General features: G+C 41.8%; 2 protein-coding genes across 16 annotated transcripts in view; one reads left to right on the forward strand and one right to left on the reverse strand.

The window, feature by feature from the left end:
- Positions 1 to 3461, forward strand: part of zdhhc4 (zinc finger DHHC-type palmitoyltransferase 4) — a 35418-nt gene extending 31957 nt beyond the window's left edge. For 6 of the 10 annotated variants that reach the window (XM_072268349.1, XM_072268350.1, XM_072268347.1 and 3 more), the window contains one exon: positions 1374 to 3460. In XM_072268349.1, coding sequence (XP_072124450.1) covers positions 1374 to 1631 — 258 coding nt within the window. In that variant the 3' untranslated portion in view covers positions 1632 to 3460. Of the gene's footprint in view, positions 1 to 1373 lie in introns of all 10 variants that reach the window. The other 4 variants (XM_072268343.1, XM_072268344.1, XM_072268352.1 and 1 more) reach the window with 3 other exon arrangements.
- Positions 2476 to 25455, reverse strand: part of e4f1 (E4F transcription factor 1) — a 67798-nt gene continuing 44818 nt past the window's right edge. For 3 of the 6 annotated variants that reach the window (XM_072268335.1, XM_072268340.1, XM_072268341.1), the window contains exons 10-15: positions 19212 to 19317; positions 15654 to 15871; positions 14630 to 14828; positions 13193 to 13353; positions 12911 to 12970; positions 2477 to 5572 (exon numbers count right to left, since the gene is read on the reverse strand). In XM_072268335.1, coding sequence (XP_072124436.1) covers positions 5228 to 5572; positions 12911 to 12970; positions 13193 to 13353; positions 14630 to 14828; positions 15654 to 15871; positions 19212 to 19317 — 1089 coding nt within the window. In that variant the 3' untranslated portion in view covers positions 2477 to 5227. Of the gene's footprint in view, positions 5573 to 12910; positions 12971 to 13192; positions 13354 to 14629; positions 14829 to 15653; positions 15872 to 19211; positions 19318 to 25455 lie in introns of all 6 variants that reach the window. The other 3 variants (XM_072268336.1, XM_072268339.1, XM_072268337.1) reach the window with 3 other exon arrangements.

Raw genomic sequence — 25455 nt, forward strand, 5'->3', positions numbered from 1 at the left:
AGCAACACACACAAAATGGTGGAGGAACAGTTCCCCATGGATGCTGCCTGGTCTGCTGAGTTCCTCCAGCATTTTGTGTGTGTTGTTCAGATTTCCAGCATCTTGTTTATGTATGGGAGGATGTCAGACACAGGTTTTATTTTTTACACAGAGTGGTGGTATATGGAACATGATGCCGGGCTGATTGTAGATATGTTAAGGCCGTTTAAGAGACTCTTAGGCACATGGATGATAGAAAAATGAAAACTGTGGGAGGGAAGAGTTTAATTGATCTAAGAGTAGGTTAAAGGGTATGCACAACATTGTGGGCCAATGGGTCTGTACTGTTTGATGTTCTATCCTTGGTGTCTTCAGGAAATGGTAAAACAACGCTTGGCTTTGGTTTTAACTACCAATTACAACTATTAAAGTATGAGTAATACAATATTAATAAAACTTATCTGCTTTCATACTTCACTCTCCAAGGTGTCACAACCCTATCTACTCTGTAACAGTACTCATAACAGCTTTATTACAGCTAAATATAGAAATCTACAGCACATTACAGGCCCTTCGGCCCACAGTGTGGTGTCCACCATGTAACCTATTCTAGAAACTGCCAAGAATTTCCCTACCGCATAGTCCTCTATTTTTCTAAATTCCATGTACCTATCTAAGAGTCTCTTAAAAGACCCTATTGTACTCGCCTCCACCATCTTCGCTGGTAGTGCATTCCACGCACCCACCACTCTGTGGAAAAACTTGCCTCTTGACATCCCCCTTGTACCTACTTCCAAGCACCTTAAAACTATGACCCCTCATGCTAACCATTTCAGCCCTGGGAAAAAGCCTCTGGCTATCCACAATTTACAGCTGCACTATAATTGAAATTATTATTCATAACATTGACATTCAAGTTATTCTCTCATGAGCTCCTTGGCTTCCATCATTTGAACTCTGCAATGTGCCAATGTCTCCTATTCTTCATCCATTGAAGCAGTGCTTATTCACTCGTAACCTGCTAACTTCTAAATGTCTATAGCTCTAAAATGCTGAATTTCAAGACGAATGACTTTAACATGGTCACCGTTTTGACCACTGTAATATCAAGAAACCTTAGTGAAGTTGAAGTCATGGGGCATCAACATTTCTCCATTGACGAGAGTTGCATCTCTGTTAGTGTAGTCCCAGGACATCATTCACTGAGCTGCTATGTCAATGCTCTTCCCTCCCTGATGAAGTCAGAAGTAGGTGTGGTCCAAGTCAGTATCTATCCTTCAATTATTATAACAGTATCCAATTATTTTAGTGTATATGACTATCAGTTGTTTGCACTGGTGATTGGGTACTTTGTGTTTTTTTTCTTATATTAACTAACTTTGTTCCATTTGCAGAAACTGTTCCTGATCTATCCTCGGATCTTCTTCATGTTGGGCTTCACGCTGCTCATCACCTTCCTGCTGGCAGGATATACTGCTTTTCATTTATTCTTAGCGATGACAAATCAGACATCAAATGAGTGGTACAAATACAAGAGCATCTGCAGATGTCACATGGACAGGCGAACAAGGAATAATCTGTATCATAGAGGCTTCATCACAAACCTGAAAGAAATCATCTGCCCTGTGACAACTCAGAAAAGATGCAAATAAGACGACAGAAATGGATATTTTTTGCTGATTTCCACATCCTATTTTTTCTACTATAACCAATTAAAATTGTAAATTGTCTGAACTCTGACTTCATTTGTCAATGCCACTCTAGTCAATGACCTGTTAGGCAATCACTGGGGATCAAGGATGACTTATTTCATTTTGCGTGCAACTCTCAACCAAACTAATTTGGGAATCGTGCTCTATTGTAGCTTGGTGGTGCACTTTCAATCTGACCTCTTATTTGGTGTACCCACTGTGTATTTCAATTTCTTGAAATTGAAGGCAGAAATTGCAGCTGCCTAATAGACCATGGGATTCATGGGCAGCTGAGTTCAAGCTTCAAGCACTCTTTTCCTCAGCTAAAGGCTGTGCTACAGCACTATTGATGATCATAATCATGTCTGTTTTTGTGAAGAGATGGCTCCTATGATATATACAGTCTCTGTTCTTTTGTGAACCTTTATTGCTCCTATAACCCAAGTATTGGTGTGACTTTTAGGCCAGATTTACAAAAGATGTTTTGCCTGATGTTTTCTTTGTCATAAAGTAATTAGCATTACAATGCCATAATACCACTGGAAAAAGTGGAAAACATGCTGGGCAGTTTGTTATGGTCAATTTAGAGACCCCCATGTCTTGCTATTTTAGGGAGAGACAACACTAATTTGGATTATAAAAGGGTGCCAGAATAGGCATAGGTGGTGATCAAAAGAAAATCACTTTTTCTCTGTAGATGGCATCTTACCCAAATGTTTTCACCATTTCCCATTTCAATATAAATGTTCATTTAGAGAAACCCATTTCTATTTATCAGTTCTTTTCACAGCTTTCACCAAAGCAACTTGAAGTTTCTACCATTCTTCAGATCTTAATAAACTTGGTGCTCACAATACTGGTTCAAGGGGTGAAATAGAATTACTGGGTGGCCCAAACTACAGACACTAGGGAGCATCTGTAACAATTAAATGCTGCAGAGACAGGGTGTTCAAGTTCTGCCCTTTATTTGATGTCAACCTGGCTAAACACTGTGGTTGTCAATGAGATCAGCATGTACTTCATGTAAACGGAAAGTGATTAACATAAAGCAGATTGAACTCAATGGAACCATATAGTATCTTCATTCACTAAAATACTTTCATGCTGGGTACAGGGATGCAGCCTTCAGCAACATCCATCTGCAATCTCAAGTGGAAGAATGTGTCAGCAGAAAGATACTGCCAGTTCTGAATTTGTGTCCGTTTTGGATTCTGTTGCTCATCTCTAGATAATTTATTTCTGAGAGAGGCCCCGTGATTGAGAAGCTATCTTCAGAGCAGATGCACTGTTACTACATTGCACTGAAGCTAAAGGGCTGTTGATATAATTAAATACAGTAGATTCCAGTTAATTGGGCCATCGGTTAATCAGGGTAGCCACTTATTTGGGACAACTCTTTTCAAAAACTAATCCAGAAAATATCTGGGATTCCTTTGTTTATTTGGAACACTATGCAGCTTAATTGGGACAGGAGACTGTTGCCATACAGTTTTAACTAGCGTCATTCGCATGCACTTGTATGGCTATTAGGTAACGACACACCGAGCTTAGAACAGTCTTTAAATTGTGTTAGGTTATCCATTTTGGCCAATTCAAAAAGCAATGACTTTTGATCATTTTATTTTTAATATTGACTTAAAAAAATTTTAGACCTTTGCCAAGATGCCACAAAAAGATTTGATAAGAGCTGAAAAAACTACCTTAAATGTCTGCACTGATTTTTTTCATTTACATTCGAAAGAACATGGCAGCGTACACTCGATGAATTCTTCTGTTGATAACTATTACTATTTATACAGTTTTATAGAACTGTAGTAGTAGTAGTGTTCTAATTTGTTCTGTATTTCTTTGAATACAGTTACTCAGTTAAATGATAGTTTGTCTTCTTTTTTATCCTTTTTAAACTATTTCCATGAAACTTCGGCATGCTAATTAGGGCGGCTGCTTAATTGGGAAAATATCTCAATTAACCAGAATCCACTGTAATAAACAATTTACATAATGTTGATATGATTATGCTTTGTGGAGCTTGACATATAAGCCCTGATGACAGACAGACCTTATGGTGATGTCACATGCAATTTGTTTTTGTTGCAATCTGATAGTTGTCATTCCAAAGCTGCTTATTCATGTGCATACCCATCCTTCCTAAAGCACATTGGAAATCCTTCTCAATATTCTAAATACTGTTCATTAATTCGTTAATTATTTGGCTTGATAACATAGATGGAAAGATGCCATTTTTTAATTTTTTGTAATTAGTTTTAAACAGCTGTTTTTATTTATATAGTCAAGACAGCTGGATTCTTATTACGTCAGTGGTTTACAACCTGGAAAAGTGCCAATAAGCTTATTGTGTGATACAGTTACTGCATGTGCATCATGTACAAAGACCACAGCACCAGAGTACTGCGTACTCAACATGGGGTTGCAAAATTTTGGACAAGATTTGGCCAGACAACTCTCCTCCACCCACCCCCCGTGAGTCCATGAGTGTCTCTGCTATTCTTCATATCCCTTGGCACAAAACTGAAAAGAAATGTTGTCTTTTTAAGAGACGATACCAGGCATCACAGACTTGTCACCTGCAGGGTCCTTACTGAGTTTACATTGGTCACTGGCTGAGGTCATCTATGAATTAAAGAGTAATCCACAATATAAAAACGCATGCAGCATTCCACCCTCCCCCATTTCTCCACCAAGAAAACAGGTGCAAGTGTCCAGAATCACTGCCTGTAAAGAACTACTAAATTAGAAAGATACAGACATAACATGCATTGTCTTTAAATGAGCAAGTTAACAATACTTTCATAAAAGACTGTAATCGTATTAAGTAGGAACTTATTACATTTGGAATTTTTTTTCTCCCACCTTCAGTTTCATCCACTTTATGTGAACAGGCAAGCTGAGATCTGGGATGTAACTCACACTAGAAATGATTTTCTGCTGTAAATTATTAATGTCAGTTTCACATTAAGTTGCAATACTCCTGATTCAGACTGAGAATTACAAGCCATGTTAAATGGAGAAGAAAAACAATGCATTGAGCTCAGATCAGTGTGTTTCACAGAGCATCCAGAACTCTAATAGAATAGTAGGATTCAACTTGGCACGTGGAAGTTATTGACAGAAATGGAGGCAATGAGGCAGGAAAAAAACAGAACCTGGAACTAAAATTAAACACCAGGAGCCCATTCTATTATCCAGCATGAATCCAAATCATTGGCCAAACATACTCTAATTTTCCATGACCTCCCTTAAAAACCAACATTCAGCATCAGGACACACAAGCAACTCCTCTGGACTCAACAATGCACGGTCAAAGCCTTAAGAGACTGGTTATCTTGGCACAATCTACTGTGAACTACTTAAGTGCTGCAAAAAGGCCTTTTGCCCAACAATATAATATTTAAATAATAACAAATAACCCTCTGCAGCTCAAGCACTTGGCTCCTCTGTGGCATCATGTCCTTGTTTATGGGTTTTTGCATTTACCCTCTGAAGTACAGTATTTCTTTTCCCTGAGTAGGGTAAAGCGAGGCTCGGCAGGAGTCCCATTATTCGCCCACCACCACTGTCTGTATTTCCACCTCTCCATCTTGAGTAGTTATCACATATTCATCTGCATGTTCCAGCATCTCGATATCATCAGCCGTCACCACAGTAACAGTGTCCGGCCGGGTCTCCAGGCTGCCTTCTGTTGCCAGAACCGCTCCTTCCCCAATGCTGGAAGCCAATGTCATTGCAACCTGCTCAGTGAGACTGTCAGGTGTTGCGATGGTAATTGTATCTGTGCCTTGCTCAGTGTTCTCTTCCATGGAAACATTCTGGACAATAATCTGATGGCCGGTGCTAGTCTGGTTTACAATTTGTTGTACAACTTTCATGATCTGGCTGTCAACCTGAAAGCAATTCAAAGCAATTTAACGTCAGAAACATTGTCCACAGAAACTCTGGCTGTGAGGGGCAATGTAATTAAAGTGAGCAGGTGTAGGCTTTCCGTCCTTAAAACCTGCTCTGCAATTCATCAAGATCACAGCTGATCTCCAACTCTATTCTGCTCCATTTTCTTGCATTTTCTCTGTTTCCCCCAATGCCCTTAATATTTCTGAGACATAAAAATGTTGGAATAAACTTAATGACTGGACTCCACAAATAAAGAATTCCAAAGATCTACCTCCTTGGAAAAGGTACTAAGTGACCTACCATTTATTCTGACAATGTGACTCGTGATGGTAGATTCTTCAGTCAGGAAAACATGCTCACTACATTCTCTCTGGGGCTCCGTAACAATTTCATCAACCATAAAACATGCCCTCTAGTCCATACAGCATTCTTGTAAATCTCCTCTGCACCCTTCTAAAGCTTCCACATCCTTCCTGTAAAGAAGAGACCAGAACTGACCATAATATTCTGAAGAGTGATCCAAGCAGGGCTTTTATAGAGCTGTAACATTACCTTGCAGATCTTGAACTCAATCTCCTGACTAACGAAGGCTGCACACCACATGCCTTCCTAACAACCCTATCAATTTGAACAGCAACTTTGAGGGATCTATGGACGTGAACCCTAAGATCCCTCTGTTTCTCCATACTGCTAAGAATCCTGCCATTAACCCTGTATTCTGCTTTGCAATTTAACTTTCCAAGGTGAATCACTTCATACTTCTCTGGATTGAACTCCTTCTTCTACTTCTCAGCCCAGTTCTGCATCCTGTCAATGTCCCGTTACAATTTACGACAACCCTCCAGATTATCCACAACTCCATTAACCTTTATGTCATCTGGGAATTTACTAGCCCTCCTTCCAGATCCTCATTCAGTCATTTAAAGAAATCACAAAGAACAGGGGTCCCAGAACAAATCTTTGTGAAACACCACTGGTCACCGTGCAGAATACACTTCATCAACTACCACAGCCTGCCTTCTATGGGTAAGCCAATTCCGTATCCACACAGCCCCAAATTTCCCCGGATCCCATGGACACCTTATCAAACACCTTACTAAAATCCATATACATCACATCCACTGCTCTACCTTCATCACATCCTCAAAGAATGGGGCATGATGTTGACTATCCCTAATCCCTAATTTGGAGTATTCTCCAAATACTCATAAGTGCTTTCTCTAAGAATCCTCTCCAATAACTTGCCCACCACTGAAGTAAAACTAACTGGTCCATAACTCCCTCTCTTGAACAAAGGAACAACATTTGCCACCCTCCGATCATCTGGTACTACTCCTGTGGCAAGCAAGGATGCAAAGATCATCGCAAGGGTGTAGTAATCTCTTCCTGTGCTTCATGTAGTAACCTGGGGTATACCCTATCTGGCCACAGGGACACATCTTTCAAAATTTCTATATACGCTCTTTCGTAACATCGACATATTCAAGCACATTAGGCTGTTTTATGCTGTCACAACAAACATCAAAATCCCTCTCAGTGGTGAATATTGAAGCAAAGCATTAAGGATCTCCTCTATCTCCTCCAACTCTAGACAACTGCTATCCCTGTTTTGTTCTACCCTCACTCTGGCCATCCTCCTGTTCCTCACAAACATGTAGAACACCTTAGGGTTTTCCTTAATCCTACTCAACAAAGCATGAATGAACTACAACAATTGTTCATCCCAGTTTGGCAAAAGAATAAACCAGGGAAGGTAGTGCACCCATGGCTGACAAGGGAAATTAGGGATAGTATCAATTCCAAAGAAGAAACATACAAATTAGCCAGAAAAAGTGGCTCACCTGAGGACTGGGAGAAATTCAGAGTCCAGCAGAGGAGGACAAAAGACTTACTTAGGAAAGGGAAAAAAGATTATGAGAGAAAACTGGCAGGGAACATAAAAACTGACTGTAAAAGCTTTTATAGATATGTGAAAAGAAAAAGATTGGTTAAGACAAATGTAGGTCCCTTACAGACAGAAACAGGTGAATCGATTATGGGGAACAAGGACATGGCAGACCAATTGAATAACTACTTTGGTTCTGTCTTCACTAAGGAGGACATAAATAATCTTCCGGAAACAGTAGGGGACAGAGGGTCTAGTGAGATGGAGGAACTGAGGGAAATACATGTTAGGTAAATTGAAGGCATTAAAGGCAGATAAATCCCCAGGGCCAGATGGTCTGCAGCCCAGAGTGCTTCAGGAAATAGCCCAAGAAATAGTGGATGCATTAGTGATAATTTTTCAAAACTCTTTAGATTCTGGATTAGTTCCTGAGGATTGGAGGGTGGCTAATGTAACCCTGCTTTTTAAAAAAGGAGGGAGAGAGAAACCGGGGAATTATAGACCGACCGGTTAGCCTAACATCGGTGGTGGGGAAAATGCTAGAGTCAGTTATCAAAGATGTGATAACAGCACATTTGGAAAGCGGTGAAATCATCGGACAAAGTCAGCATGGATTTGTGAAAGGAAAATCATGTCTGACGAATCTCATAAAATTTTTTGAGGATGCAACTAGTAGAGTGGATAGGGGAGAACCAGTGGATGTGGTATATTTGGATTTTCAAAGGGCTTTAGACAAGGTCCCACACAGGAGATTAGTGTGCAAACTTAAAGCACACGGTATTGGGGGTATGGTATTGATGTGGATAGAGAATTGGTTGGCAGACAGGAAGCAAAGAGTGGGAATAAACGAGACCTTTTCAGAATGGCAGGCAGTGACTAGTGGGGTACCGCAAGGCTCAGTGCTGGGACCCCAGTTGTTTACAATATATATTAATGACTTAGATGAGGGAATTAAATGCAGCATCTCCAAGTTTGCGGATGACACGAAGCTGGGCGGCAGTGTTAGCTGTGAGGAGGATGCTAAGAGGATGCAGGGTGACTTGGATAGGTTAGGTGAGTGGGCAAATTCATGGCAGATGCAATTTAATGTGGATAAATGTGAGGTTATCCACTTTGGTGGCAAAAACAGGAAAACAGATTATTATCTGAATGGTGGCCGATTAGGAAAAGGGGAGGTGCAACGAGACCTGGGTGTCATTATACACCAGTCATTGAAAGTGGGCACGCAGGTACAGCAGGCGGTGAAAAAGGCAAATGGTATGCTGGCATTTACAGCAAGAGGATTCGAGTACAGGAGCAGGGAGGTACTACTGCAGTTGTACAAGGCCTTGGTGAGACCACACCTGGAGTATAGTGTGCAGTTTTGGTCCCCTAATCTGAGGAAAGACATTCTTGCCATAGAGGGAGTACAAAGAAGGTTCACCAGATTGATTCCTGGGATGGCAGGACTTCCATATGATGAAAGACTGGATGAACTAGTCTTATACTCGTTGGAATTTAGAAGATTGAGGGGGGGATCTTATTGAAACGTATAAAATCCTAAAGGGATCCGACAGGCTAGATGCAGGAAGATTGTTCCCGATGTTGGGGAAGTCCAGAATGAGGGAGCACAGTTGAGGATAAAGGGGAAGCCTTTTCGGGCCAAGATTAGGAAACTTCTTCACACACAGGGTGGTGAATCTGTGGAATTCTCTGCCACAGGAAACAGTTGAGGCCAGTTCATTGGCTATATTTAAGAGGGAGTTAGATATGGCCCTTGTGGCTAAAGGGATCGGGGGTATGGAGAGAAGGCAGGTACAGGGTTCTGAGTTGGATGATCACCCATGATCATACTGAATGGCGGTGCAGGCTTGAAGGGCCGAGTGGCCTACTCCTGCACCTATTTTCTATGTTTCTATGTTTCTAAGCCTTCTGTTCCTTTTTCTAGCTCTCCAAGTCCATTCATCAGCTCCTTCCCAGATACCCCGTAATTCTCTAAAGTCCTGTCTGATCTTTGCTTCCTAAAATGTGAAGTAAATTTCTTTCTTCTTCTGGACTAGGTGCTCCATATCGCTTGTCAACCACAGGTCATTCACCCAACCATCCTTTCCCTGCCTCAATGGGACAAACCTACGTAAAACCATCAGCAAGTGCTCTCTAAATATTCTCCACATTTCTGTTGTGTATTTCTCTAAGTGCAACTGTTCCTAATTTATGCTCCCCAGTTCCTGCCTACCCTTGTACACCAAGGTCCCTCTGTCCCTCGACACTCCCCACCATTCACAGTGCATTTCCTACCTCATACTCCAAGGAACACGCACAACACGCTGAAGGAACTCAGCAGGTCAGGCAGCATCCATGGAAACGAACAGTCAATGTTTTGGGCCGAGACCCTTCGTCAGGACTGAAAAGGGAGGGGGCAGGGGCCCTATAAAGAAGGTGAGGGGAAGGTGGGAAGGAGAAGGCTGGTAGGTGCCAGGTGAAAAGCCAGTAAGGGGAAAGATCAAGGGGTGGGGGAGGGGAAATGTCCTCTTTCTTTAAGGATCGGGGTTTCCCTTCTGCCGTCATCAATGATGCCCTCATCCGCATCTCCTCCATTTCCCGCACTTTGGCCCTCACACCATCGTCCCGCCACCACAACAGGGGCAGAGTTCCCCTCATCCTCACCTAACACCCAACCAGCCTCCGGATCCAGCACATTATCCTCCGCAACTTCCGCCACCTTCAACAGGACCCCACCACTAAGCACATCTTCCTCTCTCTACCCTTCTCCACTTTCCACAGGAATCATTCCCTCCACGACTCCCTGGTCCACACGTCCCTCCCCACGGATCTCCCACCCAGCACTTATCCCTGTAAGCGTAAGTGCTGCACCTGTCCCTACACCTCCCCTCTCACCACCATTCAGGGCCCCAAACAGTCCTTCCAGCTGAGGCAACACTTCACTTGTGATTCTGTTGGGGTCATCTATTGCATCCGGTGCTCCCGGTGCAGCCTCCTCTGCATCGGTGAGGCCCAACGCAGATTGGGGGACCGCTTCGTCGAGCACCTCCACTCCGTCCGCCACAACAGACAGGATCTCCCGGTTGCCACTCACTTCAACTCTGCTTCACATTCCCATTCCGATATATCCATACATGGCCTCCTCTACTGCCATGATGAGGCCAAACTCAGGTTGGAGGAGCAACACCTCATATACCGTCTGGGTAGTCTCCAGCCCCTTGGTATGAACATAGAATTCTCCAACTTCCAGTAATTCCCTCCCCCTCCCTTCCCCTATCCCTATTTCACTCTGCCCCCTCCCCCAGCTGCCTATCACCTCCCTCATGGTTCTGCGTTCCTTCTACTACCCATTGTGCATTTCCTTATTCCTTCTTCACCTTTCCTGCCTATCCCCTCCCTGCTTCCCCTCCCCCACCCCTTGATCTTTCCCCTTACTGGTTTTTCACCTGGAACCTACCAGTCTTCTCCTTCCCACCCTCCCCCATCTTCTTTATAGGGCCCCTGTCCCTTCCCTCTTCAGTCCTAACGAAGGGTCTCGGCCCGAAACGTTGACTGTTCGTTTCCATGGATGCTGCCTGACCTGCTGAGTTCCTCCAGCGTGTTGTGCGTGTTGCTTTGACCCCAGCATCTGTAGAGTATTTTGTGTTCATACTCCAAGGTCCCTCTGTCCCTCGACACTCCCCACCATTCACGGTGCATTTCCTACCTCATAATCCAAGGTCCCTCTGTCCCTCGACACTCCCCACCATTCACAGTGCATTTCCTACCTTACACTCCAAGGTCCCGCTGTCCCTCAACACTCCCCACCGTTGACGGTGTGTGCCCTACCTCTGTACACTGTGGAGAGCGTTCTGACTGATTGCATCACCATCTTGCAATGGATCAGAGAAAGCAGCAGACCCAGCCAGCTCTGCAACAGGCACAACCCTTCCCACCATCGAGAACATCACAGGCAATGCCACAAGGCAGCAGCATCCATCAGTGTACAGGAGACATTCACTAGGATGCTGACTGGATTAGAGAGCATGAGCTGTAATGAGAGGTCAGACACACTTGGGTTCTTTTCTCTAGATTAGTATAGGGAGGAGGAGAAGAGGAAAGGGAGGAGGAGAAGAGGAAAGGTAGTGTGGAGGCAGGAACTGTACAGTCTGGGCTCACACTGCTAATGTTTTATTGCTGCACTGGTGCAGAGCATTGGGGAGAGGGAAGACAGAGACATTGGTCACACAACAGAATGGGTATGGGAAATGGGAGATTAGTGGGAAGGCTGCCCAACATCCCATCTCGATTAAGACAATGTCTCCTGGGGTCCTGGGGGAACAAGCTCCCACTACCCCCCTCATTATTCCAAATCATTTCCCCCCACCCTCCACCTCCTCAGTCTGAATAGGTTTTGGGCCCCATAGATAAGAGTGGACGTGGAGAGGATATTTCCTATGATGGGGGAAGTCTAGGATCAGAGGGCACAGCGTCAGAATTGAGGGACATCCCTTTCAGAACAGAGATGAGGAGGAATTTCTTTAGCCAGAGGGTGGTGAATCGATGGAATTCATTGCCACAGACGGCTGTACAGGCCAAGTCATTGGGTATATTAAAGCAGAGATTGATAGGTTCTTGATTCTCATCAGGACACAGAAACTCTCATCATTATTACTGTTCTGCTTTGGTTCATTTTCTAAATCAGCAAAGGTTACGGGAAGGCCGGAGAATGGGTTGAGGAGGGGGTAAAAGGATCAGCCATGACTGAGTGGCAGAACAGACTCAATGAGCCAAATGGCCCAATTCTGTTTTTATGTCTCATGTCTTATGGTCTCAAGGTGTGGCACTCTGGTAAGTACTGCTTCTGACTCTCCAGAGACTGGGTTCAATCCTGAGTTCAAATGCTTTGCATGTTCCTTTTGTGACTCTGTCCATTTCCCCAGGTACTCTTACTTTTTCCCACCTGCCAAAGAAGCACTGAACAGTTTGTGAACTGGTCACTATAAATGGACCCTGGTGTAGGTGGGTGGCAGAAGATGGAGTTGGAAGAAAAGTGAGATTAAATTAGAAGGGCACACGAGAGTCAGTAAAGCCATGGAGGCCAAGAGGCCTACTTGTTTGCTATACAATTATGCATTTTTATCTCAGCCTCTGTGTTGCTACTTGATAAATTTGTGGACTTCTCATGATATGATAATTGATTACTGTATTTCAATCCATTTGAATAATATTTCTCTTATTGATGAGGCTAACACTGATTAAGTTACCTTCAATAAGTACAACTACTCCACTAAAACATTTTCCTATTTGTTCTACATATTTTAATATCCTCCAACGATTATATTTCACCGGAATCCCCTCTGTATCTGGTCCTTCTCCATTTATCTCGTTTTACTATGGACACTGTGCATCCCAGTACAGATCATCCAACATAAACTGTCCCTCTCACACAATAATCAGAGCAAATCCAAAAACTGAACCACCAAACCTTCGAGCCTTGGCTTAGGGAGCCTGTCTGACTGTCTTCTGTCTCTTCAGCAGGAGCCTGCTAATAGAAATAAAAACAAATGTCAGATTTCATATGCAGCATTACACGATTCACACATCTACAACTGCTGACACGTACAGAATACCGATCACACACAGATCATATGGATATTGATATCATGCAATGACATGCTTGGTGTAGAGCAATCAGCGACTACTGTTACCATCTGTCAGAAATAGGCTACAACCACATGATTTTTGGTACTGCAAGTGTCACAGGTACCTTAATAATATATTCTTGTGTGTTGGCCACCATTGAGGAAAACTCCACCAGCACTGCATGAGGATCATCACTGATGATTGCCGTGGTAACGCTATCAGCAGACTGGCCACCAGGTGATACCTCTACCTGATCCAGTGCTTTACATCCAATGTGACAACCACCTCAGGACAGAAGAGAAACTATTAGTTTTAGACAGATTGCACTAGATTAGAAAAAGCCATTCAGCTCCACTTGTTCATTCTGTGGCTGATTTCAATTTTAACAATTTGCCATTACATTTAACAATGCCTCTTAACAATCAATTGAAATTGGTATTGGAATTTACAACCAACTACTCTCAGTTTCAAGAGACATATTTTGGAGGGAGAAAAATGGCATCCATATTTCTATTATTCCATTCTTGAAGTGTTGTTCGGATATCCCAGCACCATCTCTGACTTAGTTCATTCTGAACTTCTCCAGGGAAAGGTTTCTCTTTCAAACTTGCAGCATGGATGTGCTGGGCCCTATTTGTGTTCTTCGCAACTCTTGACTTACCAATTCCTTTATACATTTTATATATTTCATGCAACGTTACCCCTAATCCTTCGTATTAACCCAACTTTTGCACTCTGAATCTATATTATCTAGTAGCTTTTCACAATTTATTATTTTGCTTTAGTTGTACAAGCAATCTCACAGCATCTTGCAGACACCTTGCAGGTCCATAGTGGATGGCTTCACACATCCCAGGGTATACTCTACAGTCTAATCCACTTACTTAATCTGTCAATGTCCCCTTATAATACAAGATCAGAACATACTGGAAATTCTCAGCAGATCAGGAAATATCTGCGGAGAATGAAACAGAAACAACTGTTCAGATTGATAACCTTTTACCTGAACAGTTTTCAGCCCCTTTGCTTTCCCTTAGTAATATTGTTTTCCCTTTAATTACTGTGAAACCCAGTTCCTTGTCATCATCAGTCTTAGGTATTTGGCTCTGTAACTAAGAACTGTGTACAGCACTTGCCAAATGGAATGCATACTTTATCTTCACTCTGTCTCTCACCTGCTTCAGCTTTTAACAAAGTAGTTGGATTTCAGCAGCTCACAAACAAAAACAGAAATTAAGCCTTTTTCGCCTTTATTTCTGGAATTGTCTTGCTAAAGCTCCCACCTCTCTCTCTCCACCATCAATACTCTTAAACTTCACCTGTCCGAATATTTACTTGTATGTTACACACTGTGAATTACTAACACTTAGGACACTCTATAATAGACATGGTAGTTTTTGATTCATTATTTTGCTGTGAACAGTAGAAAAAAACTGTAGTAATAATATATGGAATGCAGAAGTGAAAATCATGGCAGCAACTAAATAACAAACATCAATGAACTGTGATACTATACAAGACATGAGTTCCACGAGTCCAATTCCAACAGCTTTCCACACACCTTTGGCTCGTAGGTGTCGATTGAGAGTACCATGCTCTGCAAAGCCTCGCCCACATCTACAGCACGTGAATGGCTTCTCTCCAGTGTGCAGGCGCACATGTCGGATGAGGGAGCCCTTTTCTCGGAATGCCCGGGTACAATAGTCACATGCAAATGGCTTGTTCTCAGAGTGTGTCCTCAGGTGAACTTGCTGTGCATTCTGAAACACACATCTGACCATTAGAAATCAAACATTAAAGAAGTTTTCCTTAATTACGTGTTCGTCCATTGTCGACGTCGATGAGGACATCGACACATGATGGTGTCGAGACTAGAGCGTGGTTTGGATTTAAGTGAGGGAGAGTTGCGCAGCATCAGCCTCACTCTCTCTTCCCAATTCCCACCTGGATCCAGTGGCAAGACAGAGTTGCTTCTGAATGCACAAGAAATCAAAGATTAAGGGTCAGGAAGTTATGTTGCAGCTTTATAAAACTCTGGTTATGCCGCATCTAGAGTATTGTATTCAATTCTGGTCACCCTATGATAGGAAGAATGTGGAGGTCTTGGAGAGGGTGAGAAGATGATAACCAGGATGTTGACTGGTTTAGAAAATATGTGCCATGAGGAGTGGTAAAACAAACTTGGATTATTTTCTCTGGATTAGTGGAAATTGAGGGAATACCTGACTTTTAAGGTGAGGGGAGCAAATTCAAAGGAGATGCGCAGGGCATTTTTTTAATATACAGAATGGTGGGCGCTTGCAATGCACTGCCAGGGATGGTAGTGAAGACAAATACAATAAAGGTGTTTAAGAGTCAGACCAGGAAAGATCTTTCCACAGCCTAATCCAATTTAGTCCCCACTAAATACTGCTCAAGCTGATCCTGACCACCATGCTGCTTATTGGAGCTAGCTGCAAACAAATTACATGCTAAGGTTCTTACAGCGGCAATATTTCAAAGCTTACAAAATATTTTAAATATTTCACAAAAGGCCAAAACTGACTTAAAACGGTAATGAGATCATCCAGCACTCTCTCTCTGACCTTGGTCTTGTATTTTTTTCCACATATTGGACATGGGTACGGCCGGTCATCTGAATGTGCCCTCATGTGCTCCTTCACATGGGCAATGCTCTTATAAAGCTTGCCACACTCCCCGCACTTGAAGCGCCTCTCGTTGTAATGTGATTCCAGGTGCTTCTTCAGAATGTATGCCGTCATAAATTCCTTCTCACACAGCTCACACCTGTGGGGCTTGTACCCTGAAAAGCATTATACACAAAGGCTCAACTGATCTCTGCACAAAATCTGTTTCACACAACACAGGCATAAATGACACCTAGCACACTAGAACAATTCTTGGTAATCATGGTCATAGCAGAATCCCTTCATCAAAAGCATACTTATAATTTCCAACCGAAAACCAAAGACATTTATCACAAGATTAGACATGTCCACAACACATGCTGGTCTATTCTGAAGGGCATACATACAAGTCATTGTGTACCGTGCAGGGCCAGTATACCAGCATCCCTGCTCAGCCTGGAGCACCAACACAGCAAAACCTCAGTAACAAACAAAGAGGGTCTCAATGCAGCAAGTGCCCAGCACTAGGCACTGGGGCTCCAATGTCAGAGTGACAAGGGCTATTAGCAGGCAGGGAGGACTGAGAATTTTACAGGAATCAGCTCTAAGAAACTAAACATTTAATTAGGCCAAATATCAAAGCAGGAATAAGGAAGTGGCAGATAGGTTAAGTCAATTTTTTTTTCCATCAGTTTCACTGGTGAACACTGCAGATGGGTTGGCTTCAAACAGCATGGAAGAACAAGGAACTAGTCACGGAAAATCTTATGGGACACAAGGCAGGCAAGACACTATGATGGTTTTAAAGGAAGCAGCTAGAGAACAGTAAACATGTTGTTGTACAAAACTTAAAAGTTCCAGGAAAGCTCACTGCAATAAATGTTAATTACCAGACACTAGGGTTGGGGGTTAGTGATCAAATGGAGATGTTTGGTACGAAATCTGGGTTTCCAAGATACAGCACTCAGAGAAAATGCCATCCCATCAATGGGCGATCCCTTACTTTACACGTGACCCTAGTTCCAGATTCTCTCACAAGAGAAAAAATCTTCTCCACATCCACCCGTCAAAAACCCTCAGGATCATATATATATCAATCGCCTCCTTCAATCTTTGAAATTCCATTGGATACAGGCATGGCTTGTCCAATATTTCCTCACAAGATTTGTCTGATCCAAGTATACCCTTAATAAAATCATCAGACACAGGGTACCAGGTGAAGTAAAAGCTTGGCGACAGGCAACTCAGAATAAGAGTTATGGTAGGACAGAAAGTCCCACATAATTCATTCTTGACTATGGGGATTTTATTAAATAACCTGTTATTAACTAGTATAAACCAAATAAAAATGCAGATTATAGAAATCTAAAGTAAACGCAGAAACTGCTGGACATACTCTGTGGTAAGAGAAAAAGATCTAAAAACCTTCATAAGAACTCAATGATAATGAGCAACTCTTATTCCTCTTCCCACAGATGCAGCCTGACCTGCTGAGTACTTCCAGCATTTTCCAGTACATTCAGCCAATACAAGGAGGCATAATTTTAAGGTGATTGGAGGGAAGTATAGTGGGGATGTTAGAGGTAGGCTTTTTGATAGTGGGCATTTGGAACACCCTGCGGGGGTTGTGGCAGAGGCAGGTACATTAGGGAATCCTAGATAGGCACATGGGTAAAAGAAAACTGAAGGGCTATTTGGAAAGGGTTAGACTGATCTTACGAGTAGGTTAAAAGCACATCATGGGCTGAAGGGCCTGTACTGTACTGTATGTTCTAACTTTGTAATTGTAGCAAAACATTCTGACAGTGATAATTAAACATAATTTTATAATAAGCAACACCCAGCATGAGGACATTACAAGACTCAGTCAGCAAGGTGGGTTTCAGGATGACCTTAAAAGACAAGTGGAAAAGCAACATCCAGTCAAGTCATTCCAGGGACAAGGGTTTGGCAGCTGATGGCATGGTTATCAATAGTGGGATAATTAAAATTAGAGATGAACAAGAAGCAGTACAGAGAAAGAACTGAGTAAGGAGCGGGTAGGAGAAGTGATTCTGAGACAGGAGATGGGAAAACTAATTTTGTTTTTAATCACCATGTTGTATTTACCTAGAACTCTAAACACTTTATTCTGATGCCAGTATTAAGCGAAATATTGAAATCGTATATTTATGATCCAGTAAAGAGGCACTGAAGAACATATCAACGATTGGACAGAGTCACTAGGAACTTATGAAAGCAAAACTTAATTTTGAGATTTTTCTGTGAATGACAACATAGATATACTTGGACTTCAGAAATCTTTCAACAAGGTACCACACAAAGGATAATTAAACAGTGCACACTACTGGTGTAGATTGAAGACCGATTGGTGGACAGCAAATAAAGTTGGAATAAATGGACCATTGTTGGGTTGTGAATCTGTAATTAGTGAAGTGCCACTGGGATCAGCACTGGGGCTCAGCTGTGCAATCAATATCAGTGTTTGGATGAGGGAATCAAGTACAACATATACCAATGATACAAGTGTGGGTTATGAGGGGGTGCATTGGGGATTAATATTCAGGTATACCAAACAATTAAGAAGGCAAACTGGGCTTTAATGCATGAAGATTTGAGTATAAGAGTAAGGACGCTCTGTTTAAATCATATAGTGCCCTGGTAAAATTGCATGTAAAATGTTTTGTACGTGTTTGGTCTTCCTCCCTAAGATAGCATATACTTGCAATAAAGGCAGATTGAGTACCAGAATTTGCCATGTGAGGAGGGATTAAGCAGAACAAACTCTGCAGAGTTTAGGAGAGATAGCCTCCTAAAACCAGCTAAGTTCTTACAGGACATGTGAGAGTGGATGAAGAGCTAATGTTTTATATGAATGGTTTGTCTAGTGTCACAGTCTCAAAATAAAAGCTATTCAGGACAGATATGAAAAAATCTTCTCAAAAAGGGGGACGAATTTTTGGAATTTCCTGTCCAGATGGGCTATAAATGTTCACTCCCGCACTATATTCAAAACATTAAAGGAGTTAATGGATATAGTTTGAGAGGCAATGGATACTATATCTCTCAGTGGTGAATCTCTGGACTTCCCTGCCCATGGGCAGTGATCTTATTGAAGGAATTAATCATATTGATGCAGTTCAATCTCTCAACATGCAGTACATAAATCCCAATTCATGCATGAGAGAACTGAAGAGGTTAGCAAGAAAAAGAATCAGAATGGTACAGCTTCCAGAGAAACAGAGAACTAGCTTGGTGTGTTGCTGGAAAAAGATATGAAATGAAGTAGAAATGGTGAATGAAGGAAAGCTACTCATACTGCATTTAATGCACAAGTGTGCTTTAGATGTTTCAGAGATCCCCATGTGGTGATCCTCCAAGGATTTTGCACTCTACAAAGCTCCCGTGAAATTTATTACATCACAGTGTTGTTTATTGTTGTTGGGAAGAGAAACATTAATGTAAACAATTATGAAACTGAGATAAATTCATGACTCACATAACTGGTCCACTTACCTAAATGGGCTTTAATGTGCAGGCGCAAATAGCTAGATCCGCGGAACACCCGACTGCAGTGAGGGCACTTGAACTGTTTGCAATTGCTATCACTTTTAAAGTCTGCCTACATATGAAAAACATAACATTTAATTCGTAGCTCATAAAATATGGAACAGTAGCATGATGTTTGTGTTACTGGACTGCTAATCGTAATCTGGATAAACAATCTAGAAATACAATTTAAATTCTCTTCAAAGTATCAGGAAAGTTAGAGCAAGTTAACTCAGCTTTTGTTACATCTGAAATAAAAATCAGATGCAGCAACTGCAAAACCATAGAACTGTTGTTAATAAAAATCTGTTTGATAATCTCATTTAGGAAAGAATCAGTTGTTGGAAATGTTATGTGATTGACCCAAGTTTGATTCTATATTTACCACAATACATTTGACTTTAATTGGTTTCCTAAATAGCCAAGCAAACAATCCAGTTCAAGGGCAATTAGGAATGGGTAATAAATTCTGGCCATGACAGTGTAGCCACATCTTGAGGAAAAAAATACAAGTGTAAAGCATACTTGACTATCAGATTCTACCCTCTATTTCTGGGCTTCATCTCATCACTCCACGGAGGGATTTGGTGAAGAAGGAACTCTTAAGGACTTCTTCCCAGATTCACCACTGGATCAAGGCATAATGAAGAAAATCTTACTGAATATATACCATTGAATGAAATGTGGAAACCCTACAGATTCCCTGCTCAAAACCACAAACCAAGACCCGGAAAAATACAAATCTCATCTTTGGTTGTAACAAACTGCTATCAAGAATCAGAAACTATTTATTTGAACAAACATGAGACACTGAATGTAGTTTTACTGCAGCAGACAAGGCCAAGTGATGTTTCAAAAAAATTAATAGAATTTCAACAAAACAAAGAGAAAATTTCGGGGGACTTCTGGTAGAGCTCATGGAGTGAAGTCGTGTTCTTGACTCGCTCCATTACCTCTGAGTTTTTTTTCTTATGATCAGCTATATTTTAACTAACCATTAAGGCATCGACTTTTACAATACTTTGAAATAAATTGGGTTCTTTGATAATCGGATGTTCTTAAGGTCTGCTATGTCTAAGAATGGAAAAAATGGGAAAGACGGCAAACCTCCGGTCAGACCGAAAGGTACCGATCTTCCTCCGACTGAACCACCGGTGACTTTGAAAGCTATATCAGATCTAATTCAAAGGGAAATTTCAACCTCTATTACGGAACTGATTCGTTCGGAAATTTCAATTAATTTCCAGAAAATTGCCAATTCAACATCAGTCGGCTATATCTAATCTTCAAAAATCCACGCAACAAAATGAACTCAAGATGAGGAAAATTGAAGAAACAATTACTATAACAAAGAAAAAACTTGACTTTCTGACCTTTAAAAACTCTGACTTAGAATCCAGAATGCGACGACAGAATCTTCGAATGATTGGTGTGCGTGAAGCTGTGGAATCTGACAACCCTATGAAGTTTTTTTCTCAACTTTTAAAAGATGCATTTCCTACTGTATTTCCTGACCAACCACCGTTATTGGATCAGACTCACAGAGTTCCATCATACTCGTCTAAGTCAGATAAACCTCGACATGTCATCTTACGTTTTCATTACTTTCAAGACAAGGAGAAACTGTTTCGATTCGTTCGATCTAAAGGTTACATTGATTTTTTGGATCTTAATTTCCGATTCGTGGAGGATTTCAGTAAACCAGTTCGGGATCAACGGGTTCGTTACAGATCTGTGATGTCGGAACTCTACAAGAAGGATTTAAAACCAGACAACAGGAATTCTGCAGATGCTGGAAATTCAAGCAACACACATCAAAGTTGCTGGTGAACGCAGCAGGCCAGGCAGCATCTGTAGGAAGAGGTGCAGTCGACGTTTCAGGCCGAGACCCTTCGTCAGGACTAACTGAAGGAAGAGTGAGTAAGGGATTTGCAAGTTGGAGGGGGAGGGGGAGATCCAAAATGATAGGGGAAGACAGGAGGGGGAGGGATGGAGCTAAGAGCTGGACAGGTGATAGGCAAAAGGGGATACGAGAGGATCATGGGACAGGAGGTCTGGGAAGAAAGACAAGGGGGGGGGACCCAGAGGATGGGCAAGAGGTATATTCAGAGGGACAGAGGGAGAAAAAGGAGAGTGAGAGAAAGAATGTGTGCATAAAAATGAGTAACAGATGGGGTACGAGGGGGAGGTGGGGCCTTAGCGGAAGTTAGAGAAGTCGATGTTCATGCCATCAGGTTGGAGGCTACCCAGACGGAATATAAGGTGTTGTTCCTCCAACCTGAGTGTGGCTTCATCTATACAGTAGAGGAGGCCGTGGATGGACATGTCAGAATGGGAATGGGATGTGGAATTAAAATGTGTGGCCACTGGGAGATCCTGCTTTCTCTGGCGGACAGAGCGTAGATGTTCAGCAAAGCGGTCTCCCAGTCTGCGTCGGGTCTCGCCAATATATAAAAGGCCACATCGGGAGCACCGGACGCAGTATATCACCCCAGTCGACTCACAGGTGAAGTGTTGCCTCACCTGGAAGGACTGTTTGGGGCCCTGAATGGTGGTAAGGGAGGAAGTGTAAGGGCATGTGTAGCACTTGTTCCACTTACACGGATAAGTGCCAGGAGGGAGATCAGTGGGGAGGGATGGGGGGGACGAATGAACAAGGGAGTCACCTAGGGAGCGATCCCTGCGGAATGCAGAGAGAGGGGGGGAGGGAAAGATGTGCTTAGTGGTGGGATCCCGTTGGAGGTGGCGGAAGTTACGGAGAATAATATGTTGGACCCGGAGGCTGGTGGGGTGGTAGGTGAGGACCAGGGGAACCCTATTCCTAGTGGGGTGGCGAGAGGATGGAGTGAGAGCAGATGTACGTGAAATGGGGGAGATGCGTTTAAGAGCAGAGTTGATAGTGGAGGAAGGGAAGCCCCTTTCTTTAAAAAAGGAAGACATCTCCCTCGTCCTAGAATGAAAAGCCTCATCCTGAGAGCAGATGCGGCGGACACGGAGGAATTGCGAGAAGGGGATGGCGTTTTTGCAAGAGACAGGGTGAGAAGAGGAATAGTCCAGATAGCTGTGAGAGTCAGTAGGCTTATAGTAGACATCAGTGGATAAGCTGTCTCCAGAGACAGAGACAGAAAGATCTAGAAAGGGGAGGGAGGTGTCGGAAATGGACCAGGTAAACTTGAGGGCAGGGTGAAAGTTGGAGGCAAAGTTAATAAAGTCAACAAGTTCTGCATGTGTGCAGGAAGCAGCGCCAATGCAGTCATCGATGTAGCGAAGGAAAAGTGGGGGACAGATACCAGAATAGGCACAGAACATAGATTGTTGCACAAACCCAACAAAAAGGCAGGCATAGCTAGGACCCATACGGGTGCCCATAGCTACACCTTTAGTTTGGAGGAAGTGGGAGGAGCCAAAGGAGAAATTATTAAGAGTAAGGGCTAATTCCGCTAGACGGAGCAGAGTGGTGGTAGAGGGGAACTGATTAGGTCTGGAATCCAAAAAGAAGCGTAGAGCTTTAAGACCTTCCTGATGGGGGATGGAAGTATATAAGGATTTAAAATTTAAAGATTTAAAACCAGCGCTGCTTTACCCAGCACGTCTAAGGATCCGTACGTTGGATGGAGCCCTCCGTTTTTTTAAATCTCCATTGGATGCCCAGAGTTATCTGGATCAATTTTCACCTTCAACATCTTAATCGTAATCTTTAACTATCTCCGTTTGATCGGAGGTTGTGAATCTGTCGGCCTTAATTTTTTTTTGCCTTATATGGGCAGAAAAGTTTATTTTTGATTAATTAATATGGCTGCTAAACTTTCTTTCTATCTGCGTCATTCCTTTCTTTCTATCTGCGTCATTCCTTTCTTTTTCCCAGGGGATTCTGGGTGGTTATTCCCTCAGCGTCATTCTACGTATTTCCTTTGAGGCCTTAAATTTTGTAGTTTTTAAATCTACTTCTTTTTGTAGGTTTTCATAGCTAGTTTATGTTAATATTTTCATTTCTTTTTTTGTTTATTCATAGGGTCTGGGGTTTGTTGCAGTTTTTTTAAATTTTCTGGCTTTTTCTTTGTTATATTAAGTGTTTGTTTTAATTGATTTACTTGTTTTATTCTTTTACTGTTTTATAACTAGCTGATCTTTTTTATATTTACACTTTTTTTTAGGGAGCGTCTATCGGAAGTCATGGGGGTAGTTTTAGTGCTTGCTTCTTTCTGGCTGGTCTGTTTTAGATTTAGCCTTGGGGTCATGGGGTGGGGGGTGGTGGGAGGGGCTTCACGTTTTAGTTTCTTTCTTCTTGGGCTATGTACACTATTGAAGTATTGGTTGCGTTCTCCTTCCCGGTATCTCTTATTTGTTCTGTTCCCTTTCCAGGTTCGTGGGTCGAGCCTATCGTCAATCCTCCTTTTTGCGGGTTGACTTTAGGGTTTATGGAGTCTATTATTAATTTTGTCTCCTGGAATACTAATGGTCTTAACCATCCTATTAAAAGGAAAAAAGTTTTTAAAATGTTCCGAGATTTAAAGCACAAATTCTATTTTTACAAGAGACCCATGTGGGGAGGGGGGACAGACTACGTTTTTTAAAATTCTGGAAGGACCAACAGTTTCATTCGAACTCTAACGCTAAGATTCGAGGCATCTCTATTTTTATAGACTCCTCAGTTACTTTAATACAACATGATATTATCCCTGATCCCAATGGTAGATTTCTACTGGTTAGTGGTCTACTATTTAATAAAAAGGTAGCTTTGGTTAATGTTTATGCTCCTAATATGGACTATCCGGAATTTTATAAATCATTATTCAATCAGTTCCCGAATTTGAATGAGTTTTCATTGATCTGGGGCGGAGATCTTAATACCTGTTTATCTCCAGCTTTGGACCGTTCGGCTCCTCTACAGACCTTACCTAATAAATCTGCAACTTTGATTAATTCGTTCCTCTCTGATTCTGGGTCGACGGACATTTGGCGTTTTTTGCATCCTCAGGAAAAAGATTTTTCTTTTTTTTCACGTTCACCATTCCTATTCAAGAATTGATTATTTCTTCATTGACTCTCATCTTATTTCTTCAGTGATTAAATGTGATTATGACTCTATAACCATTTCGGATCATGCTCCACTTTCTGTTAAAATTCAGGCCAATACACAAAATAATAGACAATGGCGTTTTAATTCGCTGTTGCTTCAGGATTCGGACTTTGTTAAATTTATGAATGAACAGATTGATCTTTTTTTTACAATCAACTATACAGAGGATATTTCTGTGAACATTCTTTGGGATACTTTTAAAGCTTATATTCGTGGTCAGATTATCTCGTATTCTGCTGCTTTGAGGAAGAAGCTGAAGCAGGAGGAGTTGGTAATTGTGGACAAGATTAAGGAAATTGATCAGAAATATGTTACAGCTCCTTCTGAGGAGTTATATAAACAAAGAACTGAACTTCAAATGGAACACAGTTTATTACTTTCGTCCTCGATTGTAAACCAATTAAAGAAAACAAGAAGTGAATTTTATGTACACAGTGACAAAATTGGCAAACTGTTGGCTAACCAATTGAAGTCTAATTATGCTAAATCTCAAATTAATCAGATTTATAATCAAAATGATCGACTGATACTTGATCATGCGGGGATTAATCAAACCTTTGATTTTTATTCTCCCTTATATCAATCAGAGTCTCCTCGAGACTCTAAATATATGAATGATTTTTTAGATACCCTAGACTTCCCTGAGATTTCACAGGATATGTCTTCTATGCTAGATACTCCCATTACCACTGATGAGATTAAGAATGTTATTTCCTCTATGAACCTGGGGAAAGCTCCTGGCCCTGATGGGTTTACCGTAGAATTTTCTAAATGTTTTGCACCTTCATTAATCCCTTGGTTCTGTAGGGTTTTCGAGGCTTCATTAAAACTTGGTAAACTTCCGGAATCTTTCAATAGGGCGTCAATCTCTCTAATATTAAAGAAGGATAAAGATCCTGCTCAATGTGCATCTTATTGACCAATATCTTTATTAAATGTTGATTCTAAAATTTTTTCTAAGTTATTAGCAAACAGATTAGAAAAAGTACTTCCTTTTATTATTTCGAAAGACCAAATGGGTTTTATTAAAGGTCGTTACTCTTTTTATAACATTCGCACACTGTTAAATATTGTTTATACCCCCTCACAAAATGTTCCTGAGTGTGTTATCTCTTTAGATGCTGAGAAAGC

The sequence above is a fragment of the Mobula birostris genome, chromosome 9 (assembly GCF_030028105.1).
Source record: "Mobula birostris isolate sMobBir1 chromosome 9, sMobBir1.hap1, whole genome shotgun sequence".
Lineage (NCBI taxonomy): Eukaryota > Metazoa > Chordata > Chondrichthyes > Myliobatiformes > Myliobatidae > Mobula > Mobula birostris.